This window comes from Zonotrichia albicollis, chromosome 1 (assembly GCF_047830755.1).
Source record: "Zonotrichia albicollis isolate bZonAlb1 chromosome 1, bZonAlb1.hap1, whole genome shotgun sequence".
Classification (NCBI taxonomy): domain Eukaryota; kingdom Metazoa; phylum Chordata; class Aves; order Passeriformes; family Passerellidae; genus Zonotrichia; species Zonotrichia albicollis.
Window position 1 is genome coordinate 32173009 of NC_133819.1, and position 23859 is coordinate 32196867.

Genomic DNA, 23859 nt, shown 5'->3' on the forward strand with positions numbered 1-23859 from the left:
TTTAAATAAAGTGGTGAGACAACCACATTAACCACTTTGACATGAATACTTTCCTCTGATTAGTTTTATTGCTGCCATCCAAGGGAATTTTCCAAGTTTGGTTAAACATTTCTGGCCCCTACCGCAAGAAGTAGAAAAAAAGAAATTTAGGTTATTTCCTTAAGCAACATAAATCAACATATTGCTGCTGAGCAATGCAGCAACATGCATTTGTCTTTTATCATTTATATTTCACTAGTATGGACAAGCCACATACCATGAATGCATATTCTTGTGTGGAAAAAAAACCCCAACAAAACAGAACAGGACTTAGCCTGAGTACCAAACCACTGAAACTTTCCTTGGCTGCATCATCTGCAGCACTGTAGCTGTGCAGGCACCTCATATACCCAAACTCAGAGGAATTCACAGACCACACAGGGGATGCAGGCAGAAGTCCCTCAAGCTTTGCCCCTACAAATGGTAGATTATAAATTACCCTCACTTTTCCTTCTGGCACAGTGGTGAAGATGCACAGATGAAAGGCATGCCTTGGAATGTGGATAAGGATGTCAGCAAACTCTCCTCTTCCTCTGAGTGATCTGATTGTCCACATATGCGTTCCACCACTGGGGATGCCAAAACAGTGACCAGTCCACCCACTGCTCACATCTCAGATGCTCAAAACAAAACAAACCACTGCTTTGCCCAATATGGTAAAACTGTCATCTCAAGTTGAGCAACATCTGGAGAAGGAATGAGGAGATCTCAAGGAGCTCTTGAAAGATGTCTGTGGTGAATGGGTTTTCTAACAACATGTAAGATCCTACTTTAACTGTCCTGGCACATGCTCAGGAAACATAGGAAAGCCTGGCTTGACCTTTTCACTGCTTATATTCACAGGAATTTGCTTTTAGTGACCATTTGTTCAGAGACTTTTCTGGCCTTTACTATATCAATAATAGCTAAAAGACCCAAAGTGGATCCCACACTGGACCTAACATGTGAGAACAGAGGGGGTAAAAAAAAAAAAAAAAGGGAAACCATCTCCTAGTTTCACTTCTCCCAGCAGAGAGTGGCTTCCTGAGATCACCATTAGTTACTATATACACTCCATATAAACACACTCACACTGATCTCCTGAAACACCAAAACTCGTGTAAGAATTGGAGTGCTGAAACCCCTTGCAACTGACAGACAAGCACCGACACTTCCACCCGCACCCTGCAGCTGATGGCTACGCAGGCTGTCTGCAATTCCAGTGAATATGTAAATGCTGCCATGTTTTAGGGTGCAGAAGATGAGCAAAGATTACCACTTGTTGGGTGAGGAGGTCAACTTTCAAGTCCTTCCTGGAGCACTGTTATTCCTGATGGTGTCACTGAGCTGCCACTGTTTCACCTATGGCTCCTCCACAGCTCTCAGGGCCCTTCAGTGCAGCAGCTGCTTTGCTGGCCATCAACCTCCTGTCACAGCAGCAACTTCAGGGACTGCTCCCAGGATCAGCACCACTTGCTGAAACCAACACTCACTGCTGCTTTTGACACACAAATATTTCCAGCAGGGAATTGAGATGAAATCAGAGAAGACCTAAACACTGCTGAGCATGTTACAGGGCCTCTCAAATGAACCAACTTAGCATTCTTTTTCCAGTTTGCTGTGTAGAAACTATTTTACATCAGTAAAACACACAAAGGCATTTATTTTAGTTGGCAGACCAGCACAAACACATAAAAAACCTAGAACAATTGTAAAAAGTGAGCAATCCTAACCACACTCAGCAACAATGCCTCAACACTTCTATTGAAGAGAACTCATCCCAACTGACAGCCAACTCATTGAGCAAAGAAAACTCAAAAAAAGCAAAACAACAAAAAAACCTCCCACTAACACAACCCAAATAAAAAAAGACCTGCTAATAATGACATAGAAAAATAGGAAATTACCCACCAAAGCAGCATTTTGGCTGCTGCTGTACAGGACCAGCCTCGCCCTGCACATCCCAGCTAGCCTTTCCCCACATTTCCATTCATCCTCAGTCGTTAACCTCACACTGAGATTCTGGAATGCTTCACAGATGACCAGTTCCCTTCATCCTGATTTTAAATTCCCAAAGAAGGAAGAAGGTAAAGCTATGTTGAAAAGCATGCATACATTATACAGTATGCAAGAAAAGCTCACAGTATTCAGAAACACTGTTTAAGATGAGAAACAAAATATCCCTAAGAGGAGCTGCTGTAACACCAGAATGCTGGACAAGAGAGAAAAAAACCAAAACAACCCCCCCAAAACCAGAATGCAACCTAAAATTAAAATCATCTGTAATAGAAAACTGGGGGGGTGGGGGTAAGAGATAGTCTCTGAAGTACCATTTTTCAATTTTTTAACCATACTTCACTGTGTAAGAAACTTCTAAGGAAAAAAAAAAAAAAGAAGAAAACTTTTCAGCCTGACCAGCCTCCCAGGTTGCAGTACCATTCCCTACCTGCTATTGGTGAAAACACTAAATTTTGGCAGAGAGAACAACTACTTGAATGAGACCGCATGCATCTCTAGTGCCTCCACAGATTTTATCAACAGCTGATGGTGAGATTAGCTAAACCAGGCTGAAGCTACAAGAGATGGAAGAGTTACACCACCAGTAAAGCATGGCAGCAGCATCCCTTTTCAGCAGTAATGAGTCAATAGGTCGGCTTAGCTTGATGGCAAACTTCCCCCTACGTTTGCCATTGTTATTTGTAACTAATAGTATTTTCCAATTCCATTTCAAAGATTAAATGATGGAAAAGTAGGTATGCAGTAGTATACATCAAAGTCCCCACGGTCAAGGTATTAGCAAAAAAAAACCCAACCACATACATATATATATATATGTGTATATATATATATATATGTGTGTGTGTGTGTGTATATATATATATATAACTAGAAACCTAGTGATTAAGCCCTTGCTTTTCAAGTCAAATGATTAGATAACAATTTCTGATCTCTTTCAATGAATTTCTTTCCTCTTCTTGATAAGGGGAAAACCAAAACCCACCTACTCCCTTACTCTCAAAAATGCAACCTCTGTAGGCTTCATCCTTGAAGTAATACCTCCATGAATTACTAGCAAAATCAACCAATTTCTGTAACTAATCAGATTAAAGCAAATCCTCCTATATTTTCAAGACTGATTTTGGCAGTCAGCAGAAAATACTCTACAGAAATTTTGCAATCTGGATTTCTATTTAGTGACCAGAATCTAAGATTGCCTTTCCTGAGAAAGTGATTCCTGAGAAAATGTTAAAAAAAACAAACAAACATTCACCATCAGAATCAAAACAGTGAGATTTGATTTGCCCTGCCATATTCTTTTCCACACAGCAGATAAACATTCCCCCCATCTAACCCATTCTCTAATTCTGAATTAACATAATTATGACCAAGAAACAATGTATATAACTCACAAGCTTAACCAAGAAATGGCTATTGCATCAAACACCATCATGGAAAAGTACTTAGAAATTGCAATTAAGACATTATTTGTAAAAAATAAGTAAGTCATATGACATTTAACAGGATGTGGTCTCTCCTCCTGTGGTGAAAACTGATGTAATGAGCTTTAATTTCCACATATCATCAGTACCATCATAGCTTAAATTCCAAGACTGTAAGAAAATATTTCCAAAAGCATCCAGGGTATATACAGTTTGATTTAGCAATTCTCCTGATAAAAACCATTATGTTGGATGTGTGTTTCATTTACCACACAATGCAAGAAGATGAGATCTTCAGCAGCTCTTAGTCATCTATACCCATTTTGGAAGACAGCCGTACAAAGTAGCAAAAGACAAGTTTTATACTTCACCAAAATGGGCCTGTTGTGACAAAATTCTGAACATTGATTCAGTCTGCACACTTTATGTGTTTAAGTGTTGAATGTGTTATAGTTCAGCTAATAGGAGCTTTGTTGGTGAATTCATTCAGGAAAAAAAAACCACACAGGCTCTGCTTTTTATCTGTGAGATACAGCACAGTTACTTTGTACCAGTTGTGTCTACACCAGGAATTTGTAGCAAAATTAAAAAACCTGTTACAAATTCCCTATCACCTTAATTTTGCCTCACAACTGGCCAGGCCTTGAAAAGTTTATGGAGCACACAGATAGGTTCCTTTGTAGATTAAATTATTAAGAATAAAATTATACTGAAAGCCAGATTTTTTTTACCCTTTAGTGATGACACTAAACTGACCATCCTTTTTCTACTCTCCTAAGCAGGATGTCCACAGTCCATGTACCAAGATCAAGAAAACCACCAAACTCACAAGACTCCCTCTCTGTCCGTTGCACAACTGCTTGTCACCAGGTACAACAGGCTCCAGTGACAGGTGGCATTTCCCTGACACTGAGGCAACCACAAGCACACTCCACATCCCTTCACTTAGAAGGCAAAAAATAAAAAGCCAAACAATCCCTATCTCCAGGCTATGATCAACATGATACCTCAAAGTCTGTACTGTCTCCACCCAACTGAGGAAGGCATCAATGATTTTTATTTCACATATCTACACTGCAGCCTTGAGCTCAGCTGTGGCAGCCAGAGCCCATTTTTGCAGTAAACTATGCTCACTGGCTTTATTCCAACACTAAGAGTTCACAGGACTCCATCACAAACCCCATCACAGAAAATAATCTACACCTGGCTGCAGAAGGCACTGATTCAGTGACAGAGATCAATACAGTCAAGCAGGAAAACAACTTCTTTTCTAGGTGTCTCCTATGTGACAGTAAAATAAAATTTTCTCAAGTTCTATTGGAAGAAAATCAGAAAGGAAAAAACCAGCTTAGAACACTTGAAATTAATAATTATTAAAGTCCCCAGCCTTGACTAACATGAGAGTTCTTCCACCTTACCCCTTAGACCTGGCTCTCTTCTCCCTAGCACCACCAAAAAATCTCTAGTCTTGCTGAAACAAGCATATTTCTGACCTTTCTTAAGGGAATTAACATTCTTCACAGGAATCTCTTTAAAGTAAAACTTCCCAAACCAATAATCTGCTCTTACAAACACATCAAAATTTTGTGAAAATGACAAAAACTGCAAAGTAACTTCAGAACATCCATACTAAAGATTTCTTCATTATCAAACTTGAAGAAAAGTACCTCCTTTTTTTTGCTACCATACAATTAATTACCAAGATTTAATGATTAATACTTGTTCTTTTCATCTTTTTTTTTTTTCCACCAGGGAAGAATATAAATGTTCATTTAAGGAGAAGTTTCACTCACCTTTAACTACAGTAAGAACACTATTTGAAATGAAAGTCTGGACACATAAACAAAAAACATTATACTACATACTGGCATTCAATTTAACCTGACTTGAAGGTAGTATAAAAGACTTTTTCCCCTCCTCAATCTGAAAACCCAAGAATTCTATGCTAGTAACTTTCCTGAAACATACTTCAGTAGCAGTGAATTACCAAAAATTTCCTATCCAATGTGCTCAAAGTAAGAATTTCATAAGCAATATTTATCCAGGAATTCCAAGTTGCAAAAAATCTGAAACGAAACTATTTTTAAGACAAACTTTCAGCATGGACACGTCACAGAATCTGGCCTGTGCTTGACATATGCATGCCTTTATAAAACTTTTAATGAAAGAGGAAACACTTCCCTATTTCTCTACCTCTTGCCAAATACTATAATTCTTGGAAAGCAGCCAGAGCAACCATGTGGTGGTTACCACCCACAAACCACATCCCCAAATGTCAGACACACAAGGCACATGAAATACACTCTGCAGGTGTTTGGGTCCATCCACCCACTGCTGCATTTTGGATATTGTACACCCCTGTGAAATGTAAAATCTGATTGAGAAATAGGAGTTACTTCACACCAAATACTGTATCTCTTAGTATTGAACATCTCAGGTTACTGCACAAAATTCAACAGAAGAAAAATGTTTGTAATCATGATTAAAGCCACTACCAAGTACCAAGAGATTATTTCATTAATATTACCATTAGGATTAGTCAAGAAAAATAATCAAAAATTTAATTTCTTTAATAACTTGAGACTGTGAGCAGTTGGATTAATCTCAAGTTACTGTAAGAGAAAAGGCACTAGAAGGCTACACTAGCAGAAGGATACACGGTCACGAGACACTGTTCTGCATTCAGCCCTTGCACTGTTCCACTGTCAGCAGTCTATCACCATTAGCCATGCCAGTATTTCATGGCATTTGACTGAGTTATCATGATTAATGGAATTTTAAAGAACATGCTGGTTTGCAGTAGTTCTCATACACATTTTCACTTTTTTCTTTCCATTTCTTGTCCTTCCTTTTAAGTTTTTTCACTTGGCTCATTTCTCTCTGTTTCTCCAATCAGAGCCCTTAAACACAGTAACACTTTACCGTGAATTGTCATGGCAGATTAAAACTGAGGAATCTCCTATTCTCAAACATTTAATTAATGTAAAAAAAGCCTGAAAAATCCATGGGATTAAAAAAAAAAACCATGCCAAAATCTAGAATACCTTTGTTGCAATGATAATTTGGAGAAAATAAACATTATTTTTAAAAAATCACTGCAGAGATACAAACTACCCTGCACAGCTCTGGAAGGGAGAGCAATCTACCCAAAACAGCTTCTATTTAACAGAAACCAAATAGTCACCATTTAAGTGCTTGAACTTCAGTGTTAAAAGGGAGAAAACTAATTGAAACCAAAACAACCATGGTCCAAAGACCAAGACTTTAGCATAAAAATGAAGCACATACCTTGTTTAGTGTACTTGTTTTCTTCCTTCAGTTATACATTAGTAACTTTCTCTTACAGTATGAGCAATTTATACACATACACACAGAGCACTCAACTGTTGTGTTCTCCCACCCCATCCTAAATCCCAGGATACATAGATCATTTAAAGGTAAGTTTAGCAAGAAAGTATACTTTTTTTAGTTATCTGACTGTGCTAGAAAATACAAACATACATATCCCTCAATCCTTACTGTATCCACAGATAAAAGAATCCAGAAGAAGATAAAAAACCTGAAGTGGATCAGCACAGTAACCATCCACAGAGGCTTACCAACATTTGGGCGAGGAACTTCTGAGGAATACTGAAGTATTTAAAACATTAGCTCAATTTTCTGGTTACTGTGAAGGTAAAGAGGAATCTTACCCAAAAGGCAATCGTTAACAGGGACAAGTATGGGAGTTATATATCACCATATTTTGGAAAAAACACAACAAAACAAAACCCCCACCACGGCTTTCTGTAATTATAAATAAACCACTATATTATATTATGTAAAGACTTAAAAACAATATGCATCCATTCAAACAGTATTTATTTAATTACACCGTAATGCAAATAAGTTAGGTCCATATAAATTCCATTTTGTTGTATGTACAACCTATGGCATTAGCAAGCTGATTGAGCCAGCTGGTCTAAGTGTTGGCCTCATCCTCTGGAATGTACGCATCTTCTGACACTCTGTCCATCGGCTGCCTCTACAACAGGACCACCACAGCCTTCAGCCCCAAAGTAGACTGAAAGGGGAGGGGGGAGGAAATCAGAGTCAGATTTGCAGCAGGTACTTATCTTTAAAGATCTATATTTGTAAAACACAAGTCTAGAGAAACAGCCCTACAAATGTACAGAATAAACACTAGCCCCCAAAATACTGAAATAATGCCACCTTTAAAGTAAAACTTAAGGCTAGAGAGCACCAACATGTGCTCACAAAAACGAGCATCTGTAAGCCTCAGATTAGACAAAACATCTGTTCATTGTATCTATGAATATATATTCTGGTACAAAACACAGCTTTTACACTGTGTTCAAACCACTGGTGAAGCTCAACATAGAAACACTGTCAGCAAGCAAACAACTGCAGCAACTTGGTTATTAAGACAACACTAAATTCCACTGAAATTGTAATACGATCTTACTACTATTTTCCCATATTTTCTACTGTTTCTACTGAATCACTGAATCCTAAAAACTGGATTTCTATACACTGTAACTATGTAAATCAAGAAGAGTTAATCTATGACTTTGCAAACAATACAGTCCATCAATTATTTGTTTTAGGAATGCCTGCTCCTGCACAGTAATCAAAGGCATTTCTTGAAAAACAGGAGAAACATCCTTTCTCCAAAACTTTAATTAGTTAGATCTAAGGAAACCCTTCAATAAAACTTAAATGTCACTAGAATGTAAGCAGTACTAATTACATAACATTGCAGCATAATAAAGAGTCCCACAAGAAAGAGGCAACATGAGCCAAATCCACTTTGCTTCATGATAGTGACTAATACTGAAGGAGACAGCCCTTTATTTCATGCACCTTTTATTATGCAGTGTTACTCCCACATTTGCCAAGGCAGAAAGAGATTGGATTTTGGTTTCAATTTGTGCTAGAAATCTGAGAAGTTATTGTTCAGTGCAGAAACTTGCACAAACTAGCTCTACAACAGATTAGAAGGGCAGCTGTCATGGAAAATACACAGGAAGTTCCATATCTTAAAAACTATGCAAGATTAAGAGAAAGGTCTTCCCAAGAACTAGAACTTTGCTGACTTGTCATGTGAATTTCCAAAGAAACAAGAACCACAACAATTAAAAACAAGGGATGGAAGCATCATTCACAACTGTTACTGGCCAGAAATAACACCCAAACCAGTAACTATCTGCACTGGGTTTGGACGTACATTTGGAACCAATACATACCTCCAGATAGTTGGCTCAGGCATTCCAGGATCTGCACCTCTTTTAAAACCTGAAGTGAAACATACATTACATACATATATAAAAATAAACAAGTATGTAGAGATTCCCACACAGTTAAATCTCTGTGAAGTTATTCCAGCCCGTTAAATAGCAATAAAAATGAAAACTACTGAACATAGACTTGTGATTCACGAAGCTGTGCACTACCCTGAATAAAAACTGCACATTCTTACAAGGGTTAGAAAGCAAGAAAATAAATACCAATGTAAACTTTTCTTTTTTTAAAAAGTCTTACCTGCATCTTTACCTGACCTAAAATTCAGGATCAACTAACTGTGTGAGATGAAGAAAGACATCTATGCCAGAGATCAAGACATTCATACTTTTACACACACAAACCCACAGATGTTAAATGTTGTCCAGAAAGCAACCTAGCAGGGCTCTACCAACAAAGACACCTAAAACTGGTGTAGAATAAGCACCTTGAAGCTTAACAGGCAATTCTCCAATGACATCTGACACACATCTTAAAAGCAGTATTTCAGTAACAGTTCACTCAGTTCAGCATGACAGAATGCTGAATGTTAAATCAATTTAACCTCAAATCTTCTATTCTGATTGGCACTTTTTGGATAAAGTTACACACTACTAAAGGTTGCAAACCAACAAGCTGTTCTCTAATACCCAGGAAAATGAAATGAAAGTTAACTACAAAGAGTTCATCCCCAGCCCCCAATAACTCAAATACACCAACTGACTACAGTATATGTATACTAGGGAAGCAGGTGAAGGTTTGGAATATGAAGTATCTTTGTTCTCTGGACTGTGATATAAAAGTCTTGAAACAGAATCATGCAAAAAAAATCAGGCACTGTTCAATACTTCACTGGCTATCTAGAAATGAAGGTTTCATGAAAATTATATTATTTCCCTCGTTTACAGAAAATAAATCATTAATGTCATGTTGCCTGAAACACAGGCCACAAAGGTTAATGGAAAAATTTCCATTAACTTCACAGGCACTGGAAAAGCTCTTTGAAGATAACGTTGGATGATTTGAGACTATTAGACATCCTGACCCAAGTTATTTGGCTGCCATACTGTTCAGCAACACAGCTTAAAAATTCATGAATTGCAGCCACGGGGTGTGTGTGGATGTTTCTGCCTCCTCCCCTCAACCCCAGATTTTTAAATAAGCAAATCAGGTTTAACAAAACTGCATTGGTCTAATTTACTGACTTAAAACCAGGGCAGCCACTTTAAAGAAAGTTTAAAATAATACAACAAAACCCCACCAATGACCAATAACTGCACATTCTCATACTGGGTTCCTCGTACATGCCCTGAGCTAGAAAGCCTTACAGAGAAAGTTACAGGCTCAGATTTGCTGATCATTTCCTTGCCTATTTTTAGTTCAGCATGTATTTAATACCTATGGGGTCACACATTCCCTCCCAGAGTCAAAAGTAATCCTAGTAGAGAAAAGGTTCTTCCAATCCTGCAGACTTTGGGTACATGCCACCTCCAAATGTCTATGGCAATCAAGGTGGCATCTGCTCTTCCCCCTCCCATCTGCTTATACTTTCATTACTGCAGATAAATGCATAAGAAGGCAATGTAAATGTGGTACAACACACTTATTTTCTGGAGATATGAACCTAAACTACTACAACTTAAATTTCTCACTGCTACATAACAAAAAATATACTACACACCCCGATGTTAGTGCAACTGTAAATACAGTAAGGTGGCTTTATACAATTTGAAGTAACCTATTAAATGTCACGAATGTAACTTATTACTGTCACTAATGTGACACTCTGATGTCACTAAGAAGAAAGATCATCTTTCCGACATCCACAGACACTGTCAGGGAAGTAAAATCTAAACAAAACTTCAACAACAAATTAGGTTACAAATCACTGTTGAAATTCCCACCCAAAACTTATTAATTTAAAAGAATTTATAAACTAAAAATGGAAATGCAATGGAAAAGCAGACCTAATAACGGTAATTATTTTTTCCATAGTTTTTGAAATGACTTCTTTTGCTTGCATTTGTTAAAGCACTTCTGTAACAGCTGACAAGAACAAGGTTTTCCTGGTTGTTATTTATAAACAATCAAAGCCCTTCAAACCAGGCACTGCACTCCCTTCAATTAATCAAAACAACCTCTCAGATTTGACTGGAAACACATCAAGCTCCCAGCCCTCCTTCATGTTTGCATTCAATGCAAAGATGCCTGTCTGGTTTAGGTGCTTTTCCCAAAAAGCCCAACAGTTTGGGCAGAAAGTAAGCCAAATGAATTGCAGGGATCAGCCTTCCTGGGCCCCTCTGTTATAAAAGAAGTGAGTAAAAGTGTCCAGCCTCTCTTAAACAAGGACAGCTGATGGCATACAGCTCTAACTTAGCAGGAGAAATATTGTGTGGTAGTGATGCCTGGCTAGCCTGATGACAGGAGCAAGCAGAATATATCCAGGGCACCACGCACTATAGCAAGGCATCCCCTTAACATTCCACTGCAGCTTGGAAACAGGAGCCACACCATGTTTGGTGGGACACAGACTGTAACCTGTATGCCTGTTGCTGGAAATTTAATCTCAGCCGGAGGCTGGCAATGTCCCCAGTGCCATGAAGCAGGGCTCCCAGCGTTCTGCTCACCAGACTCCCAGGAGCACAAAGCACAGCCCTATTACAGCAGGCAGTCACTGACACAGGGTTAAATCACAGCCCCATTTGCTGTTCCGCTGCTTCGGTGCTCTGCCCACTCCCCAGAGGGGCCCTCACACAGCATTAGCCTCCAGGGAGAAAAAGGGGCAAAAACCTCTTTATTACAGAACCACAGGATTGTCAGGGTTGGAAGGGACCTCTAGAGACGCCCTAGTCCACTCCCTGACAAGGCAGGGTCACCTAGAGCAAGTGACACAGGAATATGCTCAGCTGGGTTTTGAATGTCTTCCCAGAGGGAGACTCCATGACCTCCCTGCGCAGCCTGTTCCAGGGCTTTGCCACTCTCAACGTGAAGAATTTCTTCCTCATGTTCAGGTGAAACTTCTTGTGTTCTAGTTTATGGCCGTTACTCCCCATCCTGTACCTGGGTACTACTAAAGAGCCTGGGTCCAATATCTTAGCCCTTGCCTTTAAGACATTTGTATACTTTAAGGAGATCTCCTCCCAGTCTTCTCTTCTCTGGACAAAACTGGCCCAGTACTGGCCCAGTCTCTGCTCATAAGAGAGATGCTTCAGTCCCTTTAATCATCTTCGTGGCCTTGTGCTGGACCGTCTCCAGCAGCTCCTCGTCCTTCCTGTACTGAGGAGCCCAGAAGACAACACAGCACTCCACATGTGGCCTCGCTAGGGCCGAGTAGAGTGGGAAGATCACATACTTCTTCTTTACAAAAAAAGGGAGGGGGGGAACAAACAAAAACCATACAAACAAACAAACAAACAAAAAACCCAACTATAACGAAAAGCCTCCCCGTCTCAGTTCTGCCAAGGGCAACCCCGCCCTCCCCATCGCACATGCGCGGCCATGGCCGCGGGCGGCGGGGGCAGCGCGGCGGGGCGGCCCTGGGCCCCCCCCCCCGGGCCCTTCCCTCGGCCCCGCCGCTCCCCGGCAGCGTCCGGACGGGCCGAGGGGCGGAGAGCGGCCATCGGAGCCGGCCGCCCCACACCCGGCCTCGGCAATGGCCGCCGAGGGCCCCCGCGCGTCTCCCGCCCGGCACTGACCGAGATAGAGCACTACGGGGATGAAGCCCCAGCGGATGGCGAACTGGCCGCCCTTGAAGAGCTGCTGTAGCCGCTGCTTGGCCTCCTTGCTAAGCTTCGGCATCCCGGCGGCGGGGCAGAGAGGAGGAGGAGGAAGAGGAGGAGAAGGAGGAGGAGCGCAGCCGCCCTCGTAACAGCGCCGTGCGCTGGGCGGGACCCATCGCTCGGCTGCGGGGCGGGGAGCGGGGCCGGACCTCGGGCGGCCGAGGAAATGGCGGCGCCGGGGTGCCCTGCGTCCGCCGGGTGTGCTCCGTTCCTCGGGTGGCCTCTGCCCGCCAGGTGTTCTGTGCCCCCTGCGTGTTCTCTGCCTGCTGCAATCCCGACGGGCTTGTCCCGGCCACCGTCCAGCGCCGCAGGCTGGGGAATCGCCCCCGCGATCGGGATGGGCCCAGTGGGGCTGGCGGCTGTGAGGGGGCGCGGGGGCTGCGAACGCTGTGGGTTTCCCTGCCCGCCTTGGCTCCTGAACTGCCGCACTCCTGTGCTTGTTCTTCCCGGAGCTCTCGAGGTGTTGCTCACACGCCGCCTCTGCAGGGTAGGAAGTGCCTTTGGTAAGTGAAGGGTAGAGATGGAGTGATAAGGAAAAGTGTTCCTGGAGGAAACTGGAAATGCGGCTCCATGACGCTGTGTCAAGGGAGGTTTAGGCTTGATATTAAATGGAAAATAATATGAAAAAATTATTCACCCAGGGGGTGGTTGGGCACTGGAACAGGTTCCCCAGGGAGGTGGTCACAGCACCAACATGACAGAGCTCAAGAAGTGTTTGGGCAGTGCTCTCAGGCACATGGTGTGACTCTTGGCATGTGCTGTACAGGGCCAGGAGATGGCCCTTGTGGGTCCTTTCCAGCTCAGAATACCAGGCTGTGTGATGTATCCAGTCTGTGGAAACAAGGAGTTGAGGGAGTGAAACTGGTAGTACAGCACTTGGATTTTGTTGTCCTTAAAAACCTCAGAGCCCAGATAAGCACTGAGGCATTTTGTTTTTTGACTAATAAATGAGTGGCCTTTGTCCTTGCAGTGCCCTAACCACCAAGCTGCTCTTTATTTGACACAACTTACATGACATCTTGCGTGTAGTGTCTATGCCTTTGAATCAATCATTTATATCATGTTTTTACCATGTTTTCATTCTTTCTCAGGTAGCCTCCTGCCTTTTGCTGTAATGCCAGATCCAAGCCAGATGCAGGTCTTTAGGTTCTGCTATTACTAATGCAGCTGCAGCAGTTAACACCATCAGGCTGTATCATGTCTGCTACCTATAGCAAAGCTCTGCATGTTATATATTGGTTTGCCTACAGCACTTGAACTTCTGTAGCCACCTTGTCACGTTAAGAAAAACAGCAAGTCAGTGCTTTTTAGAGACAAGAAAGAATCCAGGGTTATAATAAATCTTACTTATTCAGATATACCATTTACTCTTCCAGTGTATGCATGCCTGTCCAGTGTATGAATCCCTGTTCTGCCATTTCAAGATGATAAAAACAGGAGCTTTTAGCTCACTACTTCCTCTCCAGGTACAGGCAGGTAGCAAGCTGCAGGCAACATGAGAGGTTCTGGCAGCTCATGGCTTGCTTTTGCCATGGTCTGTGAATTATGAAAGAATATTTTGGTGAGGTCCTGGCACAGATGTGCAGTCATGTTACAGGATGCACATGCCTTTCCTGCTCTACACCAGTCCCAGTGCCCTGTGCTTCCATACACATTAAACGTGGGATACACCACTATTTCTAGTCATAGGACTGACACACATTTAATGATACCTGACAAATAAAGTAGAGGCATAGAGTTACTGAGTGTCTCCTTTATACTGAATAGCTTATCCCTATGGAGAGGTTAGGCACCAGTGGTGTCTATGTATTCATGAACATCAATATGAAGTTAACAAGACTTAGCGTACGCCTTTCCCAAAAGAGTATGCCTTTGGGGGGGGAAATTCTGGGAATTCTATCTGAAAATTGAGAGAACAAGTCTTTCTATCCCTAGGTTTGTGTTGGATTTCAAATTTTTTTCGTATATCACTTGTCAAACGTTTCAGATTAGAACGCGTAAGTAGAATTGTACCAACATTCAAAATTACAAATTTACTCTTCTTGTGAGCCAGTGTAGTGCAAGAGGCACATTCATTAATCAGTAATGGATTATTACACTCAAAAGAGAACTCAACCCATTGAACCTCTTTTTTTGACTTACAGGAACCTGTTTTTGAGTAGTTTGTATTAAATTGGTTTTCCTTTGTAGATGAGGCCGAGTAAGATCTGTTTTCAAGCTGTGGTTACTGTTACAGCTTGTTCTTTCTAAACATACAAAACCAACTGTTCATTATAGCACACAGCTTGTTAATAATCTCTTACAAAGTATGGCAATAAAATATGACCCACGGTGGTGGAATGAAATCCAAAAGGTATTTTTCCTTCCTGTAAATTTGGTGCAAGTGGGATTTAGAAGGTCGAATGTACAGATCACCTGATAGGAAGAGTTGAACAATTTCTTTGTCTTCTTTGAGAATTGGTTTAACAGTATCACATGTGATACAGTGTTTATAATGTTATTGTGGGTGTTCTTGAGAAAGAGTGCTAACCAAAGAGTGCCACATGTACCAGATCTTCCCTTCTTCCCTTTACATATTGAGTCAAGGAGTAATTTTCAGAGCACAGAAACATGTTAGCCTTTATTTCTCATGTCTGTTAATATGAATGTTTGACTAAAAGCTTGCAGGTTATTTCATTAATTTAACTACAGAAGCCAGGATATTAATAGTAAGAAAGTTAGTATTACTTTGCCAGTTTTCTCACAAACAAAATCAGTGCTAGAAGAGCACAAGGGCGTGTGTTGGTATGCAGATAAACCAGTGTTGATTCTGTATAGTTACTGCTCAAGATCTACATAATCTTGCATACTGAAGCTGTGAAAGGATGTCTGTAAACTAAGAATTGTGACTGGAGAAGAGCACTTGTTTCATCATAACACATATTCATAGTCTCCAACTGTCCAACATATCATATTTGCATTAAAAGACCTTATCTAGCCAGCCAACCAACCAACAAACCCACACAACCTCCGCAAGAACAACAAAAACCAATAAATGGTTGTGCTGACTCCAGAAGTTTTCCATGCCTTTCTTTGGCTCCTGTGTCACCTGGGATGTTAGAGGGTCTAAGAGCTCAGCAGTCCTTTGGTGATCTGCTGACTCAGACAAAGGGGGAAGGAGAGCAGCAGTCATCCTCCCTGCAAGTTCATGGGACAGCACTAGTCACATAAATATTGGCAATTAGCCTCTAAAAGCAAATGTGCCTGTGATGGGGCATGAAACAATGAGCTGTTTTGAAGTGAGAAAACCTTACACACAGATGGGTATTGTAAGATGGAGTTGACTCTGCCTGGAGAAGATGGAAGTAGGATTTATGGGTGTGCTGTGAGTTTGTAAGTTATTGTGGTAATACTTCTATGAAGGATTTTGATTTTATTTGATTTTTTTTTTCTTGTGGCTGATAATGAAGACAAAGCTGCTTGGAATGCTGTATTCATTAACTAAGGAGAACAAGAGCCCCAATTGCTAGAGTGACAAAAGAAAATTAGTGATACCATAGATGTTGAAAGTCTTTTGTTGCAAAGAAAGAAATAAATCTCTTTGGATTTCTTCTGCCTTGTACCTTCATGTGATCAGCAATAGCAATAAAGTCAGAAACAAAATTGCAGAGGTTTCAACTGGGACAACAAGAATATGAATCCCTATTGTTTTATTGACTCGATTAGCAATAATTCCACAAATGTTTTCACAGCAAATAAATATCACTAGTACTCATGGTAAAATGGCCAAATGTTTCCATTTTTATCGGTAAATGAGGGAATTGAGATTCTTACAGACATGATTGAATTGCTGAAGTGTCAGATTCAAGAAGTAATGTCTCTTGATCAGATGGTTTTAACTCATCTTTTTGAGTGCAAAATGTACCTTTCAGGTTAAAGAATTCCAGACCTCTAAAAGATTTATCTCAGCAAACCACAAAGTAAAGCCATGCAACAGTACATGTAACTCAGATGCTGATGAAGGAGACAAAGTGCAGTGACACATTGACGTTTGTGAAAAATCACTGTAAACTTGGTAGAAAATCCCTGCAGGCCTCCGTTGTGCAGTCTGCAATCTCACTTTTGAGATTTTCCCAATTTACTGACAAAAAGCTGCATTAAATTCATCTACTTGGGAACAAAGTTTGAGTTTTACCCTATTTAGGAGGAACATAGATTTCAAAGACGCTATGGTGGATGTTTCTTACTTCAGGATTATACCATAAATCAGTATAAATAGCACAAGAACATAAGGAAGAGCTCTTCAACAGATTTCCACTTCAGGCTGAATCTTTATGATGTCAGTAAAAACAGTAGTTTATTATGACTAGACATTCTATTTCACTTCATTGTTACGACTAAGCTTCCTATTTTTATTGTGCCCTAATAATTATGTTCCTTCTATTCCATTTTAGTATTCCTATTCATTTAGTCTAATAAATCCCTGCTTCTCTGCAGTACCACTGATCTGGGAAATATTCCTTTTCATTTCACAAAGACAAGAAAGGACAGAGACAAAGGGAAATGGAAAGTACTGTGGTCAAAAGAGCAAAGGCTTAGGCTGTCCAATTAGGTCATGTGCAAAGTAACCAGAATTCTAAACTGTCTTCTGAATGTTATTGAGACCTAGATTAGTTTGGGGTGAGTATATTTGAGTTCTTAATTTGGCATAGTTTCCAAACACGCTTGAAATGCAGAGCTGTAATGCATATAAAAAATTTCTGTCCAAATTAAAATCTTCATACGAATTTCTGTATGATACTTGTTGGATTTACTGTGGTCACTGCCTTATATGGAATATTTCCAAGAAAAGTGATATTGCCAGTCACTGTGTGGGTTTCAGCTGGGGTGGAGTTAATTTTCTTCATGGTGGCTGGTATGGGGCTGTATTTTATACTTGTGTTGAACACAGGGTTGATAATATAGAGAAGTTTTGGTACTGTTGAGCAGGGCTTACGCAGAGGCCTTTTGTCCTGCCATGCTGGTGAGGCTGGGGGTGCATGAGAGGCTGAGGGGAGACACAGGCAGGACCGGTGACCCCAGCTGACCAAAGGGGTATTCCAGACCATGGGATATGCTCTGTATATAAAGTGGGGGGAAGAAGGAGGAAGGGGAGACATTTGGGGTAATGGTGTTTGTCTTCCCAAGTAACTGTTAGATGTGATGGGGCCCTGCTCTCCTGGGGATGGCTGAACTCCTGCCTGCCCATGGGCAGCAGTGAATTAATTCCTTGTTTTGCTTTGCTTGTGGGCACAGCTTTTGCTTTCCCTATTAAATTGTCTTTATCTCAACTCATGAGTTTTCTGGCTTTCACTTTTTTGATTTTCTCTCTGGTCCCAGTGTTTGTGAGGCGTAGTGAGCAGGTGGCTGTGTGGGGCTTGGCTGCTGGCTGAAAATTGCGGACAATTAGCAGAATGATCAGAGTGGCAGGAACAAACAGCAAAGTGTAGTAATTTTGTATATTAAATACAGTAATTGTACAATTTATTCACTTTAAAACAAACCAAAACTGAGTGGTGACATGGAGTTACAATCTCATTGTTTTTCATTACAGCTCCTGAGGCCAGGGAAGGAGAAACAGCAGTCTGAGGTGAGACAGCATTGAAAGAACCTCATCAAAAGCTTTTAGAGACCTCTGAGAACTGTTTATGTGCTTAAAAATTGAATATTAATGTTACCTGCTTCACAACTGTAGCATTCTTTGAATCATGCCTTTCCCATTCTGCACTTTGTCTTTGCTTAATACTGAAAATTAAATGTTACACTTAGACATGCTGCTGCCTTTTGCCATAGATCATTTTTCTAAAAGTGCAACAGTTCTTCAATGCATGTTTTTATATTGCAATATTTGGCCAAGGATGAAAACAATAATCTGATTCCTTATATACATTTGGTGATACGCAAAAATCTGATGGATAAAAGGATTTTCTGAGGCCAAAACTAATACCCATATTTTCTAAAATTGTTTTTTCATTAAGCTTTTTTTTAAGCAGCTGAGTAGCAAAGGTTTTGGTAACTCTAGGAGGATTTTCCTCTAAAGATATTTTATTAATGTAAACTTTTTCTTTGTAGACAGATCTCAAATAGATTTTTGTTGTGTAAGAATATGTTGTTTTAACAGCACATATATATAAATATTTTAAAGGACTTAAAATATGCTTATTTTAGGCAAATTTTTGCCTAAATGTTTTAAACAAGGTGAGGAAAACAAATAATATATTCTGATTTTCCAAAATCTTTGCTTGTATACTTGGCCTTTATACCAATTCCAACCTTAGTAAATTGTAAAGTGGTGGGACAACCATGAAACTGATAACATAAGTCTTTGCAGAGAAAAATGAAATGTTTCTCTCTGATACAGGACATAGAATTGCAGGATTTGAAAAATAATAATTCTAACAATAAGTCGTATTCTGCTTTCTCTCTTCAATGTTAATAGTCTTTCTTAGCATCCAACTACAAAAAGGTGCTGCTGAAACAACTTTTTCTGACAGTGAAATATTTTAAAATGTAACTGATTGATGCACAGCACTCGCTTCACTGATTTACAATAGAGCTTTCATATGCATGCTCAGATTTTGCAAGCTAAAGGTATACAACAAGCTACAGTTAACTCTGGTTATAAGCTAAGAGAAAACATGTAGTAAAGCAAAAAGAGGAACTCTGAGTTGAAATATGCCTGGTAAACCTGAAACAGGTTGGTGTGGTTTTTTTGCCAGTTTGTTGTGGGTTTTGTCTTAAGTCCCAGTAAAACAAATGACATGTAATTTCAGTTACTGTATATATCCTTAAGTATATTTTTTTTGTTGTAACTTCCAAAACAAGAAGGGTGTTTGTTGAAACTAAGATTTTTTTTAAAAGTATAAATTAAAGTTTAATTCAGTACAGCTTTAATTTCAATAGAATTAAAAGCATAGCACAATCTAGGTTTTAGTGCTGTCATTATTATAGTTTTAACAACCTGTAATGCAAATTACAGAGTCCATATCATAAAAGGAAAGGTAAAAATATGTGTGTTTTCAGATCTTGAATAAGACTGCCCAGTCAACAAAGGAAATGTGTCATGTACATGAACAAATGGAATAATTTGTAGTAAATGTAAAAGTTGAACTAATTATTTAAACTGAACATAGGTATTAATTTGTCTTCATTGTTTACTTTAGGTGAATTGACTTCAGAAACTTAAGGACAAACCTGTTGTCATATTCCTAATTCAGCAGGGCCTAACCATGACCAGCAAGGTGAGGAGCAGTTCACACACCCCCTGGCAGAGCCCCATCAGCGTGTGCTGCATGAGCTTCCTGCTGAGGGTGAACCTCAGCAAGAGCTCCCCTTCAGAATTTGGAAATTCAACAGTGCAGATGAAAGTATCAACGTTTATGTCTGTCTTTAGTTTTTGCATTTCAGTAGTTCAGATTTCACTGCAAATTCTTTGAGATCATCAGCACATGGAAGATTAGAATCAGTATTTTAGTATCATAATGAAGAGTAATTAAGGCCTTTCCTAGATACCAGAAGGCAATCTACCAGAAGGAAAGCTCTTTTCTTTCTTTCCAAGTCTCATCTGGTGCTATCAAGATTAAATGAAGCGCAACTCATGGTTAATGAAGTTTTTACTCTTCTACTAAAATAAAATTTAGTCTCTTAAAATACTTCCCTTTTGCCTTTCATACACAATTTCTGTCCATACTTTGTCTATTTTAGTGGAGTCATATGCCATATTTAGCCCAGACAAACGTTTTTAGAGTTTATTAATTTCAAAACATTGTCAAGTAGACACACTAGTATGTTTTCTCTATATACTGTCAGCCTGATTCACGTGCCTGTAAGTTCATCTAACACTCTTTCCACTGTTGCACAGAAAACAAATGACCTTTCAGGGAAATACCTATCAATGTTTCAATCACTGCTGCTGCTTTTCAGTTAGTATTATTAAAAATCTCAAACTTTATTCTCTTAGAAGTGCAGAACAGCTGCATTTTAGTCATTTTAGATGCTGGAGTTCAGTTGAAGAGGGTGATGTGTAGCAGTAGGCACTACAGTGATTAATGAGATTTCGGTAGCTTTTCCATAGCTTCCTGCCTAGAGCAAAAAACAAAACAAAACAGAAAATCAACAAACAAACAAAAAAACCAACCCCAAACCCATAACGGCAGATTAGTTGTGTGCCTTTCACTGCTTCTTGTAAAATGTTAATGGACTCCTAAAGGTTGCATTTTTGAATGAGAACCATTTCAGCAAGAATTTTAGCAGATGCAGAGGACATACAAGGAACTTTTGAAAATTCCTTATGTTCTACTTTATAAAGTCTATTAGGCACATTTGGCACAAGCTGGGAATCTGACACTGATTTCCAAGCATTTAAACGGTCCAAATAAAATGCCATTTCTGTAATACTTTTATATTTTCCTTTTTTTTCAAGTGTATATAAAGTACACATCTGAATAAACAATATTGTACTCCTTTATTTTAGATGTAGGTAGCAGTCACAAGAGATTAAATGCTGCTATGTGTAACGAAGCATGAAGATGACAAGATATATGAACCAGAGGCTTTTCAGCTCAATCACATCATCCAGCACATAATTATACAGATTTTGTATTTCAGACAGCAATGTCACCTTAGGGTTGAAATCATTCTAGATGAATCGGTGTAAGTATAAATAAGATAGTTCCCCACACCCCAGTTACTTTCCTACTTTAAAAATAGAAAGGAAAATGAGTCGTCCTGAGTTTAGGGATGAGTTATTTGTGTGTGGTATTTGTGATGGAAAATTCTTTCTAAAATAAACACAGTAATAATTAATGGTCTTCTTTTTTCCTCTCATATTTTAAGGCAACAGCCTGCTTCTAGTGCCAGAGTACTAGACTAGATATATCCTGGTCTCTTTTAGTACTTGACTAATACATACAGCACTATCTATTAGAGTCATTAGTTGTATCAAGCAAAATATTTTTCTGTAGTTTTTCTATTAAATTTCTTTAAAGCCACATGCAGAATGTTACCTCCCATGCTGTACTTTAGTTCCAGCGACTCTAATATGGATGATACCCTGATGGGCTTTTGAAATCCTGAAAAACATGAATGTGACAGGGAGCCTAGATGGGACTTTAAAAAATACTACAAATCATTTAACTACTATGACAAAATTTTTATAAATGCTGAATAAAGGTGAAAATTAATAAATGTATCAGCCTCTATTAATTTAGTTCCTTCTCTTCATTACAGAAAGATGCTATTGATCCAAAATTTATTAGCAGTGTTCTGCTAGAGCCAGCGGAGGGCAGACTTGAACTGGAAACTCTTTTTGCTACTGTAGTTACTTGAAGTTAAAATACCAGATATATCATGTCTTGAGCTCAAAGTCTCATCACTTCTCTACTATTCTAATTACACTTGTGCTGGATAAAAGCCTCTTTGCAATTGCTGTTTGACAAAATGAGTGTTTTGCAAATGTTTAAATAAAGATGCTAATATGAAAGTGAATAAGTCAGTGTGTTAGCAGCTGTGTGTTACTCATCAGGGATAATCCACACTGCTTAATCCTTAACCATGTATATCTTGAAATGTTTGTTAAAAGCTAGTGAATATAATTATCTCCATTTTACAGATGAAGAAACTGAGGAATAGAGTGGTAACCTTGCAGATTACCCATCTGGGTGACCTACAGAAACAAGAATGAAGTCCAGTTTTTTGAGATCTAATCCAGTGCTTTGCAACATAAACTGTTTTAACTCTTGCAAACATTATGGAAATTTTTGCTAGCAGCCCAAATTGTGGATCTTTCACTGAGGAGCTTACACTGATGAAATAGCAGGCAACCTGACAGTGAGGTTGTAGATCTTAAGAAGAATATTCTTCCCAAGAAGATGGGTGGCAGTCAGATCAAAGGCCTAAAGATCCACTTTAAAGTAGCATTTTATTATTAAAACAAGTACTTCACATTTTTAGGCATATTTGTTATTCATTAGGTTAGGTTGGAGTCTTTCTGAAAGCCTTTATGATAGTCTGTGTCTGACTCTTGTTGTGTATAATGTGTTGTGGCTTCACACATTTTTAAGTGCTGTGTGAAGGTCTGTAAGAATATATTATAAAACAGGCCACTTGGAGCTTCTTGGTCATTTCTCCTTGTACCTTGTGCAATTGTACCTCATGCAATTGTACCTCACAAAGAGTTGTCACCTCCAAATTGTCATCACTTTCCATAACTCACAGAGGCCTGAAAATGCAATTATCTCAAAGGGGAAAACATTCATTTACTCTTCTGCAGAACATAAACTCTCCTTGAAATAACCACTAATTGAAGGCATTTGTACACAGGCTCATTTTATAGTAAACCACTGGATGCCTCAGGTCAAGAAGCAGCAAGAAAGATAACAATTCAATTAATGAAAACTGCTGCTTTGAGAAATGTGGTTTCCAGTCTCAAAGTTATTTTATTTATCCCTAATTATACATTGCTGAAAACTGTTAACCATTATTAGGGGCAGATAAGTCTGAGGTTTGGGGATATGGCCTGGCTTTGCCTGTTGTAAGCTTCACAGGTTTACACATCCACCTCCATAACAATCTTTCCTTTCACTAATCCTGGTGGGTGTGCATTTTTTTTGTACCAAACTTTCCCTTTTATTTGTAAATATGTGTGAAATGTTCAAAACATTAGTGATTTAAGAGCAGTTAAGGTATTACTTCCTCAGAAACACATCATTGTTACATACAGTTGTGTTTGTTGTGCTGAGCAGGCCCAGCTGAGTTACAGATAAGGCAAAATAACTGTATTAGAGCAGGTTGGCCAAAGGCTTGTCCCTGTATTTCTTTACATGGAAAATAAAGGATAGATGTATGTACTGTCTGAATAGAGAGCATGATGATGTTGTGTGCCTGTGCCAAAATTAATACAATAGTATTTTATTGGAAAAATAAACTTAGTTCTGGATTTAAAAAATTGTAATATGCCATGTATAAAATACATATTTGATCAAGATCAGTTCAGGTAATGTTCCTTCAGAGGTGAGGGTTTATAATGACTAGGAAAAGATACTTCTACATCTATGGAAGTTTAAGCCTGCTGCTGTCAAGTGGCCAGGACCCTTAAATGTGTGTTGAAGTGTCCTACTCTTAGTAAATCAGAAATGTTTATACTTGCTGTCTCAAGTAGTAGAAAGAACACTAGCAACTTCTTCCATGTTTAGAATTCTGTGGAGTCTGCTACCTGTGAGCAGACTCCACTTAAATAAAGTCTCTGGAACTACTAATTGCTAACCTCATTCTTGACATAGTTCAGCCTCCAACAGCCTGCTGCAACTTCTGTTACACCTTCTGGG

At 39.4% G+C, this 23859-nt stretch overlaps 1 protein-coding gene and 1 non-coding gene across 2 annotated transcripts; one reads left to right on the forward strand and one right to left on the reverse strand.

Annotated features, from left to right (window-relative positions):
* Positions 1 to 7302: 7302 nt before the first annotated feature.
* TOMM7 (translocase of outer mitochondrial membrane 7) lies at positions 7303 to 12567 on the reverse strand. Its single transcript, XM_005480861.3, has 3 exons — positions 12434 to 12567; positions 8705 to 8753; positions 7303 to 7521 (listed from the first exon to the last, which is right to left on the reverse strand). Exons 1-3 carry the CDS (start codon positions 12534 to 12536, stop codon positions 7506 to 7508), a joined length of 168 nt encoding a protein of 55 aa, XP_005480918.1. The 5' UTR covers positions 12537 to 12567; the 3' UTR covers positions 7303 to 7505.
* Positions 12568 to 18384: 5817 nt separating this feature from the next.
* Positions 18385 to 18472, forward strand: LOC113460852 (small nucleolar RNA SNORD93). Its single transcript, XR_003382692.1, has one exon. It is a non-coding gene; the product is annotated as a small nucleolar RNA SNORD93 (small nucleolar RNA).
* Positions 18473 to 23859: the final 5387 nt, after the last annotated feature.